The sequence below is a fragment of the Camarhynchus parvulus genome, chromosome 2, assembly GCF_901933205.1.
Source record: "Camarhynchus parvulus chromosome 2, STF_HiC, whole genome shotgun sequence".
Classification (NCBI taxonomy): Eukaryota; Metazoa; Chordata; class Aves; order Passeriformes; family Thraupidae; genus Camarhynchus; species Camarhynchus parvulus.
In genome coordinates, this window is record NC_044572.1 from 115,427,675 (window position 1) to 115,446,715 (window position 19,041).

General features: G+C 33.4%; 1 protein-coding gene across 1 annotated transcript in view; it reads right to left on the minus strand.

Moving 5' to 3' along the window:
- The window catches only part of LOC115912715 (aspartyl/asparaginyl beta-hydroxylase-like), a 74,875-nt gene extending 67,810 nt beyond the window's left edge, over nt 1–7,065 (minus strand). Inside the window, exons 1-5 of the mRNA XM_030964387.1 lie at nt 7,050–7,065; nt 5,360–5,449; nt 3,793–3,867; nt 3,147–3,308; nt 1,467–1,526 (exon numbers count right to left, since the gene is read on the minus strand). Of these exons, the coding sequence (XP_030820247.1) occupies nt 1,467–1,526; nt 3,147–3,308; nt 3,793–3,867; nt 5,360–5,449; nt 7,050–7,065 (403 nt within the window). The remainder of the gene's footprint in view (nt 1–1,466; nt 1,527–3,146; nt 3,309–3,792; nt 3,868–5,359; nt 5,450–7,049) is intronic.
- Between the last annotated feature and the right edge of the window lie 11,976 nt (nt 7,066–19,041).

Genomic DNA, 19,041 nt, shown 5'->3' on the forward strand with positions numbered 1-19,041 from the left:
AAAACTAAAACTTTATATACTGACACATGCAACTTGACACATGGCAATCGAATGGAAGGTGTTGGGCCACTCTCTCTTCCAGCCTTCTGCTATACTCTCTGTAGGAAAACTAGAGCAACAAGAGCCATTGGTCTGCATCAGTATTTTTTAATATTTATATAAATAAAAAATGAAAATATCCTCCATCTTCAAAATTGCAAAGTATCTTCTTTACTAATGTGCAGGAGGATCACTTGGTGATGGATCTATAGAAGACAAGATATGAACCAGAAACTAACCATGCAAAATACATACTTTATTTCTGGCATCTCCTATTTAGACCAATTTACTTCCTTTCATTACACCTAGCTAAATTTGGGGGTTATTTTCCACTATAACTGCAATTCTTTTCAATGTTGTTAATATACTTGCTATGACACATCTGAGAAAACACAGTAGTGAAGGTAGAGTAGCTTATCCTTTTACTTTGGAAGTATAATAGCTTGGATTCTAAATGAGTTATCCCTCACACAGTTTGGAATAAACAGTTTTAGCTGTATCAAACAAATACAACTATTTTTCCATCACATCTGTGACACCAAACACAACTGCAAAGTCTAGAGTCTTTACAAAGTCTTAACACTGAGTCAAACATAAGAACCCTAGTACAAATAGAAATCAATGCCAGATGTAAATGCAAGAGACTGTCCATACTGTAAAGAAACATGGTTAGAATACTGAAGAAAATACTTATCAGACAGTAGGGAAATTGCAATATCCACTTAATGCTTCTTCATAATGGGAAAGATGAGCTAATGCCATTGTACATGATATCAAGCATAACATCAAGATGACTATAAGGTAATCAGATTAGTCCAAGCCAAATTTCAAAAAGCTTTCAAGATTAATTAAGATGTGCAGAAAGACAGAACAAGCATAGTTCAGAATTACATCCTTGGTGTTGACTCACTCTCTGATAGCAGAGTCAGTCACAAAGAACAAACAGTCCTGAAGGAAAGGTACAAAAACCTGGATGCTCCTAATGCCAAGAAAAATATTCTAGAAGAACCTTAGTAATATAGACTGTCTGAAGACAATATAAGCAATAAATCTCATTCTCTCTTTTCAGACTGTACAACCACAGATCACTTGCCTACCCAGTCCCAATTAACACAATAGCACAATAACACAATAACACAATAGCCAGGAACATACAGTAAATAAAATGTTTTTGCACCAATGAAAGCAAAGTTTCCACACCTGTGACCTGTTAATTGTAATAAAGACTTTCAACAGCAAGTATGATAGAGTCATCCCAAAGTAAAATTCTCCAAGACAGTAACAACTATTTATTGAGAGAAAAAAACACAAATTCAAAATGATCTATTTCTAAACCAGTCTAACCTTTTCTATTTTTCTCTCTCGTATAACTTGTTATATTGAGGCAGAAAAACATTATTATTGAGTACCGAAAAACAAATAGATACCTGGAATTTCATATGATTCAGACTCCACTACTCCAACATCTTCCACCATAGGATCAGCATCTGAGAAATAAATACATTTGCACAAATTTTAACATTTTAAAAATCAATAAACCCTCTAACAGATATTATGTAAGAACAGTAATATTTCAAAGCTGTAATTCTAAGCAAATTTCCCCTAATAGCAGGAAGATATGTATACATAGACTGAAAAAAGTTACTATTTTATTTATATACAATATTGAGAATGTGTATATATGAATAAACTCTATACACATTTTCTCAAAAAAAGAGGACTCTCCACAGAAATTTCTGAATAAATTGGAGGTTCACTTTGCCTTCTTAATTGCAAAGATTCAAAGTAAATGGAATTTGAATTTCTCCTCTAGTCTTCTACTTTGACTTGCGCTGTGGATGAGGAAGAGAGATGCAGAAACAAGGAGCTTTAATAGATCCAGACTAAAGAGTTTGATTGTGAAGAAACAATCTCAGTGCACTTCCAGACATCACAGCTTTTATGACATCGATTACATGGGTTTTATCAAAAGATATCAAGAGATATTAAGAGATAGGTAAAAATTTCAACAGTACAAATAAAGAGCATTCAGAAAAATTTCCCCCTAGTTGGATTTAGATCATGTAACTCTGCTTTAATATTTTGACTTCAATTTTCATCATCCAGTCAATGCCCCAAGGTGACAAGATATGAGCATCTTTATATGATGTCTTCATCTCTGCAGGACTTAAATTTAATTAATGCTCTTAGGGAGCCATATCTGAATGAAAGGAGGATGAGAATAAAGTATAGAAAAGACTGTGTTAATAAACTTTCAAATTTAGTTTAATAAACCAAAAGGTCCAGAAGCAGACTCCATACAGGTTTTACTGATGGGGAATGAACAGATTGAGAGCAGCCACACCAAGAAGCACTTGGGGGTCTGGTAGACGAAAGACTGGACATGGAACGCGTCTCCAAAGGTGAGAAAAGGCTGAGAACTGGGGTTCAGCCTGGAGGAAAAAATACTCTGGGATGACCTAATTGCAGCCTTTCAGTATCTTAAGGGGACAAAGAAGCTGAAGAGGGATGTTTTTACAAGGGCATGTATTGAGAGGAAAGGAGTTTTGGCTTTGAACTGAAAGGGAGCAGGTTTAGATTGGATATCAAATGAAAATTCTTCATTGCGAGGGTGACGAAGCACTGGAACAATGTTTCAGAAAACAGTTGCCCAGAGAAGCTGTGAATGCCTCATTCCTGGAGTGTTCAAGGCCAGGCTAGATGGGGTTTGGTATAATCTGGTCTAGTGAAAGGTGTCCTTCATGCCAGAAGGGTTAGAACCAGGTGATCTTTAAAGCTCCTTTCAATCAAAACCATTCTATATGATTATATTCATGCCTCTGTTGGGGAGAGATATGCATATTTGGAGCACAGAATAATTTTGTTGAAAGCCCATAGAGTAGAATTAATAATATACAGTTACCTGGATTCCAAAACACATAGCATTAAAATATCCCATTTTGACTTAAAATATATGCATTTGCCAAATAATGTTGTGGCTGACACTTCCTAAGGCTCTGTTTTAAGCAGAAATTACAAGTCCAGGTCTTAATGAGACATATTTTCATTTGTCTGGGTTGGGTTTTCTTTTGTAGATTTATTTTAAATGTATTTAGTCATTCGGATACCTTTTTGAACTGAGTCTGGTGTCTCATATGCTTCTGAAATTTCAGTCTCAAATTCTCTGAGCATGTCATCTGTTGCAGGAGCTTCAGAAGTTTCTCCATGTATTTCTTCCTTTGCTTGCCACTGGTCACTTACACTTTCATCTCCATCTTCACGTCTCTCTCCTAATCAATAATGCAGATTGTTAGTGAATAAATTGAATAAATTTTCTTTGGTATATTCTATTACCAGCAAATATTCAGTCCTCAGTACACCCTTTGTGGTTTCCAGCTAGTCTCCAAAGGGAATGGGGAGTTACATAAAAGTTATCTGCACAGTCCAGCATTACAAACCCAACTTGCCAGGACCTTCTTTGCTCACAGTAAAGGCCAACTCTGCTCTGTCCACTCTTGCCCTCTACATAGTGTTTTGAAGAAGCTTTTGTTAAATAAATGATTTCAGCTATTACTGCCAGACAAGTCTGGGTAAGAAGACACAGTTTTAGGATTTGAACTTTCTGAATTTTTTGAAAATGACAAATGAGTTGATTTGAATGTTTTATGCAGGCAAAAGTGCTTTAAGTGCATACCAAAACCAGACTCTGAGATTCATCTAGCCTATGGCAGTATTTTTAAACTCTTCAGTGATTTCTAAGTGTTAATGCATTACCAGGATGGGAATGGAGAGCTTCATGAAGAATAGATTGAATCTCCTCTTCCAATTCTATGTCAGCAGTCTTGTGCTCTAAAAGGATTATAAATTGCAGTGAAGGTAAGCGCAAAAGGCAAAATCTAAACATTAACTCAAAGCTTGCAGCTTTTAGTAGGCTCCATAATGTTCTTAATTCCTTTCACAAAGTTCCCTGGAGACTGACCTGGTTAACCTCTGCAACTCACACAATTAGAAAAACAATTTTGTCTTGCTTATTCTCCAATATAGAAATTATGCAACAATCACATCAGATTCGTCCATCTGAATATGAATTGGAAGAATTTATCTACACTGCATTTTTACACACATATTTTTCCAGGGGTAGTAACAACTTTAGGTAACTATTCAAACCAAGAACTCTCTTCTAAGGAATTAATTTACTAACACTTTCATCCATTGTCTTCCTACAATTTAGGCAGCAGCACCTGGAAGTCATATTTGACAACAAAATGTGAGTTGCAGAAGCAGGATCCTGTCAACTTCATAAACAGGGAAAATAGATACATTACAGTATCAAGGTCTTGTTCTGCTACGAATTGCCAGGAGAAATCACAAACTGGCTTCATGGACAAGTGATTGCCATCCAACAGCTCAGGACATAATAGGAATTTGTATGAAGTGTTGTCTTCATATAAATGTCCTGAAATTAACATTGAGAAACCCTACAATGATACATCTGAAGAAAAAGCTCTAAACCAGGTAACAGCTGCATTTTCAAATAAGGATCCAAAATGGCACCAGTCACGAAAAATGGTCCCACAAAACCAAAAACCACACACACACCAAAAAACCCACCCAACCAGGGTGGAAGTCATATCTTGATATATTTTATAATTGATATCCTAAGAAAAGCAATGCAAGTCTTTTGAAACAAAATCTATATTCTATAGATTCCACTGGCCATATGCTCTGGATTTGTATGTTTATGTATCAGGTTCACATAAACATCGCATAGGCTAAACCTTTTCAATAACCCAGAAATAACATGTACTCTCTGAATAACACTAATGCAAATCACACATGTGAAATGTGACATGTAAAATATTTCTTTTTGAATCCCTCTTAATTTTAATACATTCCACTAATAGTATAGGGCTTTAAAAATGTTTAGATTATTTTTTTAACAGTAGGAGCTCCATTTATTGCATTTATTATATATTAGTAGTTTTAGCGGAAAAGTGAAGACTTTATTATCTTACTAAGTTGGTTGTTGAGAGGGTTTTGTTTCTTTTTAAGGTGAAGAATTTGCTGTTATTCTGGCTGGATATACAGCTGGAATCAATCTAAATCACAACCATACATCACAAGAAAGTTATTATAATGTGATATGCCTTCAATGGTAACCATGAAATTTTACAATTTTCATGGTCAGTGATTTATACAAAGTTATAAACCATGATTCCTGTTAAATAAACTTCAGTAGATAAGCAACACAAAATCTATAAAAGAGTTTGGATGTTAATGACACAGAATTATAGTTCAAATAATGTATTTTGTTCCACCTATGATTCACAAAAGGTCTTACCTGATTCAACATATGACTTTTCAGCAGGCTGGACAGTCTCCTCAGATTCTGGTGATGCTGGCTGTGCTGGGACAGATCTTTCTTTAAGGCCTGCATTTTTCAGTTATAAAGTTAACTTTATGCCCTTTTTGAACTGATTCAGTTATAACATAAGAAAGTTCTTTCAATTAAATTGACTGATGTTACACTCTCCAAAAATGCATTCAAACAATCACAATTACAGGGTTGTCATAATATACAGTGATATACAAAAAGACTAAAGCACATTCAGATAGTAAAACAAAGATGTTTAGAAGACAAACATACAGTAAGGAGGTAAAAAGGGACAGAAATTTAAGCACTTGCTTTTATTTGAAAGTAACTGAACAAATGACTAGGCTATTCTCAACATCTATTCAGTATCCAGTAAAAATATAGAGAGAAAATTTTTCTCTCTGTTTTCAGCTAGGGCAAAAAGTGCTTCATATGATCAATTTTATAGGTTCTATGGAGAACTAATTTGAACTTTACAAAAAGCTGCACAGAATAAGAATTACTTTAAATTCATATGTTACATCTTAGAAGACTTGATTAAGATTAGTTTGTTTTGACAACTATAGAAAAAGTATGACTGATGGAATTTTGTCACTAAGATTGTGACTATCTATACCACAGTCTCTTTCTAGATCAAAACACAATGAAAAGAAAGCAATCAATAAATTAAATGATCAACACCATCATCCTGGCAGGACAGAAAGATACAGCTGTGATAGATCATGTCACATCTTAAGACACCATATGGTCAAGAATGTGTTGGTATTAGACTAATTCTCCTCTCAAGTCTCCTTTAGGAGGGTTCAAGCAAAACTTATACAAGAGGTTCAGACTAGGCATAAGAAAAAACTCACACACCCACAACCCCCCACCTCTACGAGGGCAGAGTAACCTGGTCATTCCTCTGAAATGACCCTGTTTTGAGCAGGATGTTAGAATAAGGATCTCCCAAAGTCCCTTCCAAATGGCATTTGCTGATAATCCTACATCCAAGGTCAATTAAGGTAAGATTCTCTTCTCAACAAACACCACTGCCCAAAGCAAACTAGTTTTTCAACAGCTGTATACATGGAAATCAATAGAAAAGATAGAATGCAAGAAAGCAGAGGCTAAACTATAATGAACACTCCTGTAGTACAAGCAATCTTGTAAAAGCAACTCTTAAATAGATAAATATTATATTTCAAGTAAGTACAATTTAAAAAATAGTAATTACCACATTTCTAGTGGAGTCAAACATATCTCAATGCAAATTGGACTAGTGTGTCTCAAACCAAATTGTGTAGAGAGATATGATTTTATGCATTGTGAGAAAAACATGTATTTATTTCAAGTAATAGTTACAGGATAACAGAATTAAGTCCATCTTATTATTTAATATTATTTTAATATGTTATTTTATATTATATTTATATTATTATTTAAATTTCGGTTATTTGAAGATTGATAGGTAGGCTGTATAAAAGAAATGTAACTAAGAGTCCACCACTCTGGAGTTAAAATGAGAAGCTAAAGAAAAATGCCAAATTTATACTTAGTTTTTGGCCAATTTTCTTCTGTCATTAAAAAAACACCCACTTAAAATATTAAGAAAATATTATTAAGACATTCATCTTTTCCTGCAGGACTATTAATGGCTACAAGAGTAAGAAGTTACTTCCTTCTACAATCATCTTAGGATGGAGACAAAACCAGTAAGTCATATTAACCACTCTCACACTTCAGAATCCATAAGCATGGAAACAGCCACCTTGCTTTCACAAACACAGTTCAGTTACTTTACACATACACTGCTTTAAATCAGTTTTTGTATCCTCAATAAGCCACCCCCATGTTCAGATCCAGACAACCACATACTCTGCTTCATGAACAATAAATGAATTCAAAGCATTTCAAAAGACAGCCAATACTCCACACTAAACAAGCACTATGGGTACTTAACAGGAAAGAAGGAACCAACAAGAGTGTCTTTGTTTCACTTGCACATTTCTCAACTTAACCTTCAAGCTTTTTATATATGTCTATTGTGCTTAACACTGATTTCTATTCAATCTTGTCACGTATGTAATAGACCAAATAATTCAATTTTTGTAAGATATTATTTTCTCTCTTCTGTTTATTAAAATTGCATTTAGCTTTTACTTGCCAGGTGCATTTTTTGAGCTTATGTGGCGACTTGTTGCATTAAGTTTAATGGCAATACTTCATAGTGATATACAACAAGACAACAGATCTCTGGAGCAAAAATACTTTATTTTATGACTGTCTGTATAGCCTGGAGTGCTGCTCAAATAAAATTTTCTTTGGAAAGAAAAAAATAAAACATCCCACCCTTTCTAGATCCCCATAAACTTTGGGTCACAGATACAATATGTTAATCAGAACAGCAATTCATCTGAAATTTCACTCCCACACAGTTAAAAGTTCTGGCATATTACAGGAGAAAATAAAGTGATGTGCACCATACCATTGTGCCACCATCCTTGAGAACCATGATTTGAATGCTCCTCTTGTCAAATATGCACTTTAACACTTACCAGAGCAAGGCTGAAAAAGTGTATCTATTATCACCAAAACCTAACAGAGAATGTTCATTATGGATTTGCATTTATTAGATCTTCATTCTCTGATATTTTTTGCTAGGCATTGTAATGTTCACAATGGACATCTCCTTCCCTCCCTCCTCATGAATTTATAAATATTTAGAATATACCTCAGAGTAGATAATTTCTGTTAATTATCACAGCCAGAATCTTAAGATACTGTACTGTTTTCTACAGCTTTAATTTGAACTATTTTTCACAACTGTTTGAATGTTTCATTTTCTTTAAAAAAAAAAGCGCAAATCATCTTTAACCTTATTATCACATCTTATAACTCTAGAGATCAAAGCATGATGCAGACACATGTATGGAACAGCTGAGCTAAGTGTATTGCCCACTGTTATACACAAAATTTTAGCAAAAACCAAAAAGAGAATTAACCTTCAGGACTTCAATCTTAAATTACCATCCAGATGCATATATATACTCATTCTCAATTTCAGTCCTTTGTTTTGTTTTCTTGAAATTAACACTGCAGTACATCAAGAAACAATCATAAACTTCCATTACAAATTTTGTTCTGAATCCTATGTAATTATATTGTGCACTTCCATACAATATACTCCCTTTCAAATTTATTTGGAAAATATTCATTTCTAGATAAACTTGACAGCAACCATAGATTCAATAATATTCTGAAATCTATTATCTCTGCAAAAATGTTTTTGCAACTTTATTTATTGTAATGAGACTGCTGAATAAATCCTTCCTTGATGCTGAAAATACAGAAGATGTAAGAACAAACTAACACAAGATTTTGCTTACAGAAGCATCATGCACTTGAAAGTCTTGAAGAAGATAATAGCTGCAAAATATCCAAGATGTTCTCTAAACAAGTTCAACCAGAATAGAGTGGTACTAGCATATCACATCTTACATGTAATTGGAATACAACAACACTTATCAATGATAAGAAATAGATGGCCTAATTTTCATCAGCATTCCTTATCAAAAGATTGGCAAACTTGGAAAAAAATCAGGACACAGTTAAATAAAAAGTGATAATGAATCAAGATTTCCAACACAAATATAGAGAAATAAAATAATTAAGTAAATAGGGAATGGAAGAAAACCAGAAACATATTGTCATGGGATCAAAAGACAAAATGTGGAACATTTTGATTGAGCATACCCTAACGTCTCATGATAAAGTGCCACTCTGAAGTTGGTTTAACTATTTGTGTACAAAATAGTTTTCTCAGGAAAAAAACCAGTTTCCTTAGGGAAAGAATTTGGCAGAGAATAAGTTACATTTATTGGGTTAATAATGGACACTACAGTCCATTAATGCACCTCTTGGTTGTTTCTGTGAAATAGAAATATTTTATGAGTTTCCACTACATGTGTCCAGATAAGCCTGTTAATATTGCTTTTAAACTTGCATTTCATATAGAACATTTGACTTGCATCTCCACATCAAGCAAATACAACTAAACAAGGAAAGAAAAAAAAAACAATCACAAGATCTCGAACCCATATTTAGAGTAGATTTGAAGTAACTGGCATCAATCTGACATTTGGATGTTTTCAATACACATTGGTAGCCAGGCGCATTAATATATGTACATACTTGAGTTTCACAGCAGATGTTTCTGCTTTGTGTTTATAATATCAGTACACACGGAACAGTTTTTAAAAAAATATTACATATAGCCTTGTTCACACTTATTTCCAGAAAACATTATTTTCTTATTGCTATATTTACTACATTCATATAAATATGCTGAATTTTACATTCTTGAGGTCTGTTCCTCATTAGCAGAACAGGAACTCTTTATTTATTTTCTTTCTTGTCTTCCTTGGATTTGTTTTTAACTATCTTTTTTGTTTCTTTGTCTTTTCCCCACCTGAATGGTGCCATCCTTTTCACTGGCTGATCTTTTTGTAGTCTCCTTGGATTTCATACTTTTGTCTACATTTTCCTTTCCTCTGTCTCTTTTAGCCTTGTCAGAATCTTTCTTTAATTTATTCATATCAGCAGCTTTCTTGTCCTTTCGGTCAGTGGCATCTTTTCCTTTCCTGGTTTTCTTTTTTTCTTCTTCATTTTCCTCCTTTTTGGATTCCTGCTTCTCCCTTAACTTCTTGAGTGATTCTTTAATAGCTTCTTTTACTTTATAGTTTTTCATTTAAAAAAGAGGAAATGTTCAATAAGAGAACGATTCTTAGGCCAAAAAACATCTTATGAACAGCCATGTAAAAGCTTTGATCAAATTATTATTTAATGTTTGTTAGATTTAAACTTGTATAGTTAACTCCTAAGCTTTAAGCAATTTAAACAAATTAGTTTTGAAGTTTTAGGAACATCTCACACCATGCAGTCAGCAAATAACCTTGACTTATACTGCAGCTGCATCCAAATGAAGTGTTAATCTGGAGAAAACCATGCCTCTATTATCTTACTGCTAACTTCGGTAGAATGCTAAAACAACTTTTGCCTGTGAGTGTGAAAATCAGAATAAATTTTGAACCTTTGACAACAGCGTAACAGTTATAAACATTATTACACTAATTTATAATACAATGGTTTACTGATATTGCTACCTCATATTAAGCAAAGGCTTAAAAAAGGTAACTGAAGTACATATTGAGAAGTACAAGTAATAAGAAACAGTAATGTCCTGATGAATTAAATCAAGTCCAAAAAGTTAGCTGGGTTAGACTAAACTCAGTGAAATAAATCAAAGCAATAATTGTAAATAGGTTCTTACAACTTTGCTTTTCAGTTATCAGTAACATTTTTTTCTTTATTTTACTTTTGGAGTTGTGTCACTTGTGCTTCTCTACTTCAATTCACATTAGGCTGTGACAGGGTATACAGATAATATGTCATAAGAACAATCAGAACAGAAGCCTTGAAATTTATGTTCAATATGTTTAATGTTCAATATTTACTTCCATTTTGCCATAGTTTTGAAAATATTTGTCAGTACCAGTAGAATTCTCTAGAATTCTAGAATAAAATTCAGAGATTTTTCATTAAATCTGTATGCAATATTTGCACTTAATTTCAGAATTAATACTCCCACATTATTAAGAAAATGATAATGACTTCTACATATAAACAGCCCTATTTTTATTCAGACTCTTGCGAGAAACTGCAGTCTGTTGAGGCAAAAAAGCAGGTCTGCCTCTACCTGCCGTGTAATGTTTCTGTGGAGTGAACAATTCAATTACATAGTTCAGTCTAAAGGGAATGACATCATATTTCCTTCCCAATGGTTTTTGACATAAAACATTTGAAATATGCCATTTATTTATTCTCATATATCAAACAATGAAAAATAATCCAAAACTCAGGAAAGAATTGCTAAGTGACAGTTATTACAGTCTTTGAAACATGCAGTTTGCAACCAAGTTATACCAAGCACAATGTGGAACAAATGCTAAAAATTTCAACTTGTTGCAAGATGCTGAGAAAAGCCGCACTGAAATGAGCAGCAAACTTTCCTTAGCAAATACACTTTTTTACTCATGAAGGTTTGTATGGTGAATAGCATGCATTTTTCATATACTGCTAGGAAAAAACACCTTGCAGTCTATATGGGGTTAATGTAACATAGAGACTGTTTCCATAGCCTCATGCTGCCCAGAGATAACTGAGCAGATATAAAAAGCTACAGACCTGAAGTACACCTGGTACCTTGGTGTTTGCTGTTGCTAATTAGCTTTTTTTGTCTTCAACACTATGACCTGTTTATACAGCAATGTAATTATAAATAAATATATGGTATAAATTGGTTGCAAGCTATCCCGTGCTAAACTTTCAGGAAATGTTGCAATCAATTCTGCAAATAATATTAAAGGGGAAATTATTAAACTTTGCCTAAATTTCAATTCCCACAGGAAAAAAATAGATGAAACTATTAAAGTACAGCCTTAGAAGAATTAAGGCACTCAAGGCCAATTACAATATAGTAATGGCATCATGAATTCATGGAAGATAACAAAGAAGATTTCATACAGAGCAAAATCTTACTTAAAAACATGCAGAATATCAGGTTATCATAAATTACTTACAATCCAAACAAGACATTTGTTGTAAAAAAATCCACACAAACAAAATATCATCTCTAGTTAGGAAAGCGCTCGCACTGCCACTGAATTTCAATCAGTAGTAAAAGAAAACACTGAGAAATTGCAAAACAATATTTGCTGCACCATTAGAAAATATTTAGCCAACATAGATAGTATTAGTAACCATTATAACCCACAGTTGGTATTTGTAATGCACATGCATTTCATACATCATTATCTGCGTAAAGTTCCACAGGAAAAAGAACATTAAAAATACCTTTGAGTTTAGTTTTTTTCTTGGCTACCCCTCCTGGCTCCTCACCTAATTAGTTGCAAAATGGAAATAGGTTATGAGCATATTTGTGGTGTTTAATAAACTTGACAGTAAATTTTCCAACCTGCCATCTTATGTAAAAAGTTCACTTTACATAGCACATTACAATGCTATGGCAAAATACAAAATGTTAACTCATTAAAAATAAAGCAACTTCAGTTGCAGGACTATCACAAGTACTGATGTGAAAGACTAACTAATCAAAGAAAAGTACCACATTACCAGATGTTACTTGTGAAGCATCTTAACTTGGAGATTGCTCAGTTCTCTCCAGATAAGTGCTGCCACATAATTATAACCAACACCCCCTCTGATTTCTCTGCAAATTTGCCTGTATTTGCCAGTTCCCTCTCAAATACCCTAATTTATGTTTCTATAAAATTTTATAGATATTTTATAAACATGTTAACTCACAAGGCCTTCAAGTACACAGGTATTGCAGAGTATAGAAACTGACTGTTTTCTTACAATAAATTACAACATATGTTTCTTTATGCAAAGGAAAATAAATGTTTTGACAAAGGTATTGCTCAGGTCTAAAAAGCAGTTACCAGTTCATTAGAGTTAAAATACTTAACTGCATTACTTCAGACTCCTTAAGACTGTTAGTCTTCTTTTCCCATTGTAGCTAACAAACTGAGAGCAGTCAGCCTCTTGATTGTACTTTATAGGTAGTACCACAAGAGGCATAAAGGCAAAAGCCTTTCCAAAAATACAAATAATATTTAGCTTCATCTTTTTAATACCATTAAAAGAGACTGGATTATCACTATCATGATGCTGTGGATTAAGACTTAAATCCCACAAACACAGCAATTTTAACCACAAAAATCATGTAAATTGCTATCTAAAAGCCAACTAGAAAGTAAAGAAAAGCTAAAAAGATACAGTAACTATGCATTTTTAAACTCATACATAATCTTATTAAATGAGAAGAGATATTCCCATGTCTCAACACTAGGCTTCTCATTCAGACACACAAAACACCTACACTGAACATCTGCACCATGAGCTTAAGTTTCCAGAAAACAGTACCTACCTAAACTGTCATATATCATTTAATCCGAAAAAAACCACCAATACTCTAATAGCCTATACTAAAAAAATGAAATCATAAAATTAAAGAATTCAAATGTAAAGTCATTGTAATCACCTTGCATCTAACTTCTATACTACACATTTTCAAAATATCAGGTGTTGACATTACGGCCAAAATTGTTTTAAAAAAGGTTAATCAGTGAAAATACAGGCTTTAGATTAATTTCCTTACAAATTCATACCTGGGTTATGAGTCTTTTTCAAGCTCCTCCCTCATAGATTCCCACCATTGCTGAAGTCCAGAGCTCTAACTTGACTAAAATCATTATTCGGTCTTACTATTTCTAAGCAGTGTATGGAAGAATAATTTAACTTTTTTTTCATATAAAAGGAAAAATAGACTCCAACACTCATTTACATCATCAGTGAAAATATAAACAATAAGAGGTACTCAGAAAAGTTGCACAAAACCATATTTAAATTTACACCCCCTGCCCACTTTTCATATTAAAATTAAACATTACTGGATATTTTAAGACACTCTTAAAAGCATATGTTGACAAAGAAAACTGTAAAATTTTGCAAGTATCAATATACACAACAATTATCATACAGATGTTTCAAATTATTTTAAAATAAACATATATTCACTATGTTGAAAGATTACAAAATAGCTTGTTACTGATTACTGTTATTTCACTAGCTGAATATTCACACAAGTAGTATTTTTGTTTCAATCTGCTTTTATGCAATGAATAGCACTAAAGTTCTCAGAAAATTATCAGTTCATGACATAACTATATAAATCATATAAACTTTAACATCTTAAAAGACCTGTTCACAAGAGAAGTATGTAAAATATATTTTAAAATGTTAGTATTATGCAATAATTACAAGACAGAAATCCTGCTGCATCTTGATTCTCACCTGGACGTGATCCTTACAAGGGGAAATCCCTACAGCACAGGGAAGTCTTACTTGTCAGCCCCAATTATGCTGAAACAAGATGGGTGCAAACCAATTGGTTTTCAAAGATAGCAATGTCCAGGGCATGTGACAAAATCTGGCACCTAAGGGAATTCATCCAAGACTTCGGCTCCTACAGCATGGGGGCACACAAACAAATGTCCAGAATCCTATAAATCCTGTAGCTGAACTTGTGGACTCTTATTCTAAAGTCCAATTCAAGTGGCTTCACAATTGTTTTGAACTAGTTTTAAAGTTCCTTCTTTTTTTTCCATTCAATCCCACATTATAAATGTCCAATGCTGGCAATGCAAGAAGTAAATATACTATTTGTAACATCAAATGTGGGTATAATGGAAGTTCAGAAATGGCTATTATTTGAGTTAGTTAAAAAGATGAGTTCAAAGTTAACATTGGTTTACAATATTTTTAAATAACTCCTTCAAATAGTCATTCTATAAATTAAATACTCCTCTCAAAGTGGTCATTTTCATACAGTGCTTAAATTAGGTGGTTAGCTTGCTATCTTAATGGACCTTTTGAAGCTCAGGAATATTACAAAGCATTACTATTCTGCAACAGCCCAGTCATTTCCTCTATTTTTCCCCATAAAAACCGTCAAGAACATTATCCACAAACAACCCTCAAGTGAGAACATTTAGAAGTTGAGCATCAGAAGAAAAACACATAAATACTATTTTTATTTAGAAATATAAGCATTGAAAAAAAAATAGGCAAAAAGCTCTCTGTTTTTCAGCAGTTTCCCAGATGTTGACAAATAGCATTCTCATATTTAACAATATATTTAGCAACCTGGCATGTGCAAATACCATTTTATTCACTTAATAATCCTGAAAACTTTAATAACCTTGCTAGACAAAAGGCTTTGCCATGTGAAAAATTTCCTCTAATTCAATTTCTCCACAACCTCTACCTGCATAAACACTTTTAACCTGCAGCACCAGGAAACAAATTTAAGCTAATTAAGGTGGTTTATCCACTTAAATGTGAAAAAGGGAGAGGCTACTTTGCATTTACTGCAGAAAGGAAATGGGCCAGGTTAGCACCAAGCAGCTGACAGACAGCACCTGCTACCCTTCTGTAATTTATGCAAAGCCTGGATAACAGAATATAGTGTCAAGTTTTAAAACACTAGGGCTGGTGTTCCAACTCTTGCCTTAATTTATTATGTTCCATCAAGAACCTCCTTAGCCACACAAAAAACTAACAAAATATGTTGAAATTGCAGTACCAAAAGAGGAAATACAAATCTGTAAGCCAAAATAATTAACATTTTTTTCTCTCCTTTTTATTTTCCTTTTCCAGAAGAACTGCAAGTAAGAAAAAAATATGATTGTTTGTATATCCCTCTGCACAAAATTATTACTATGATTGTGCATTTATAATATGCTATATTAGACAAAGTCATCTGATAAACAAAATTAGTTTACTGACAGAAAGCTAACACCCACTTACCTTTAACTGAGCTCAGAGTGCTTTTCTTACCAAAGCCTGTAACTCTCCAAGTGCAAATTTTAATTCATTCAACTAGCATAAAAATGCCTCAAACAACAAAACACCAAACTTCAGTATATTCTCCACACGTTGCTTTAATATCTCTTGCTTATTTAATTGCCTAATGTCAGAAGAAAAATCCAGATCAGATACACGTGGCAGAAAGCATTTTTGTTCCCTGAAGTCACAGATGTTTACGCTGCATCCTGCATGAGCAGATATAAGAAACCAACAAGCAAATCTTGCCTTTATTAGCCTCATCTTGAGACATACATCCTAACTGACCACGAGAAAGACAATACCTAATTTATTTCATGCTACTGGGACATGATTGTGATAGCGGTTTATCTGATGGAAACCAAACAGGGAATTCAGCAACACATCCCTCCAAAATGACTGATCTGTACACAGCAACTTTCCCCAGCTCCCAAGTTACATTTACAATACAGGTGGGTTTTACCTCTCCCATCTGATCATGAAAAGAAATTAAAATCTTTCTCATCCTTCAATATATTCTTCTTCTATGCTGCCATCTAAATGCAACCTATACCAATAACAGTTATGAAAATTTAATTTCTTCTATAGTCAGTCATTTGAGGCTAACTAATGATTTTTTTTAAAGGGGGCAGGGGGAAATAGTGGTAAAAATCTTTGCAATAAAAATTTTAACAGATATGCAAACAATCTCTGTACTCTTTATTCTCTTCAATTCAAAGTTATTCAATACATTACGAGCACTGTGATTTCTCTCTGCCATATAACACTCTTTCACCTTCAAATTAAATACTGCTGAAGGTGGTCACAGAAATCTGGGGTTCAAAGCTTCCAAAAGTTTTTGGCCATTTCAGATGTATGGGTATTAAGGGTATTAAGGGTTTTTACCCCTATAAATTTTATTTTGATTAGTATCACAAGAAAGCAAGCAAAAGCTTTGCTATGAAGGTTAATGCAGTATTTTGTTTGAAGACTGGTAATTAAAATATCAAACATATCAACAAATGACAAAGTAAAACAGCCCACAGATTTCTAACAGCGCTGGACAAACTGAAAGACTACAATTTTAGTCACAGATATTTATTTCTGGCATTCCAAAAATGAAATATAAATTAACTGTGAGGAATATGAGGGTATCTCATGAAACTCACATGTCCAATTTAATATAAAATCAGTAAAGTTTCATTCCTTGCCAGGTATAAAACCCAGCAAGTTCCAATCACTCAAACAATATATTTTCCACACATTGGAAAAAAACACACATTCCAAAAAAGCATTGTTTGCTACTAATTTTCTCCTGTTTTAAATTCTCAAAGCAGAAACTGCAGGAGAAACAAGCAGCCTTGCTCTCTAAAATAATTATTCTAACTTAATAGAAGGCAAAATGCCACAGCTTTCAATCCACACTTTAAAAATACTTTAAAAAATTGTATTACTGTATTTTTAGAGTCACAAACAATCAAACTAAAAATCTAATTTTCAAGTTCCTTGTCTAATTTCAAACTATTTGGGCAGACTCACAAGCAAATTGGGATGCAGTTCAGTTTTCTTTGCTTATTTGCACATCAAAACTCAGCTTAATGTTTTTTGCTTTTAAATGCCTTTTTTAAAACAAATGAACAAACAAACAAAAAAGCCTGCCATGCTGATATAACTGAATATTCAACTAAATCTTATCACCGTCCTTACTAACCAAGTTCTGCGTGTAATCACAACCATTAAGAGACTGCATGAAAACCAAACTCCTCCATTCCAAACTTTCAGAGAGAACCCCAAGTGAGGGTTCAATTGTTAACTCAACAGGAACAACCCCAGGCAAGACTGAACACTTCTGAGAAGACTATTTTCCAGAAAGGAAGTGTCCTACAAAGATATTTACTTAGCCTAGGGCTTTGCATCCACTCCTCACCCCTTCTCCCCTGACAAATTCTTCATTCCCACTATAATTGGTTTTGAGCAGATGCCTACACACTTAATAAAACCAACAAGGAAGTTGCATGCCATCAAATCAGAACTGTTGGCCCACCTTTCATACCTGCAGCCCACATTAAACCAATTCACTGTTTACTGATCACCTATCTCAGTGCCTGTAGCTTTCTTGTGTTCAAGCAATCCACCTTGATTTCACCTGAAAAGTTCCAGTCTATCAATTCGTTTTTTTTAAATTTTGTATAAACTTCACTATACAGAATTCTTATAGCAGATGCTTCCCTCCTCTTTTTGGCTATTTAGTTCCATTACTGAAGTATCTACAACAGAATTCAATGTTATATGACAATTTTTTAATTCACATTGAGAGGTAATATTATCCCAAAACAGTGATGAAACTCTTATTTCTGATTCAAATATTCTTCTAATTAAGAAGAAATCTTCTTCTAAATTAAGATGAAGAAAATTCTCAAACCAAACAAAACAACCCAAGCTTACTTATTTCCTACATCTCAGACACTGCAAGTTTCTTGCACTTGCTAAAAATTGCTGAGTAATATTCCAAATCTACTAGCATTTATTTTTATAATGTTTAGGGGTTTGTTTACTTATTTTCTTTGCCTTACAATTCATATATCTTGTTATAAAACCCATTACATTTATATGTTGTTAGCTTTTTTATATCCTAATACCCAAATATTTGGAAGAAAATGTGACCGATGCTCTCATGGCTCTATTTAATTCATAAACCTTGAGTAGCAGTGTTAGTCCATCACAACATTTCACTTGCTTAACACTAGCACATTTTTATTACTTTTAAAAGATTATATAGTACCCTGAATTGGATGATCTAGAGGAAGTTTTTTCAAACAGGCATGTTAAATTGCTTTAAAAATGGCATGCTAAAGTAAGTGAAATTTTATTTATTTTAAAAAGAAGTTAAAATTTCAGCCTGAAACTACTAGTGTTTAAACTTGGGTATCATCTTCATATAGGAAACCAATACAAACCTCAGCAAAGCAGGCATTACAAAAACCAATTTGATACAATTTTAATAGTAATTTTTTGGAGTACATTATTCATGTTTTAAAAGGACAGCTTAGTTTCAGCTTTTGATACCTGATACAAACTGCAGGACAATTATAAACTGCCTTTTCTATACCAGTAACTTCATAATAGCAGACAGAATTCACATACATGGAAAGTATTTCTGGAACAACTGCCATAAAAGAGTTTCACAAGAAAAAGATTCAAAT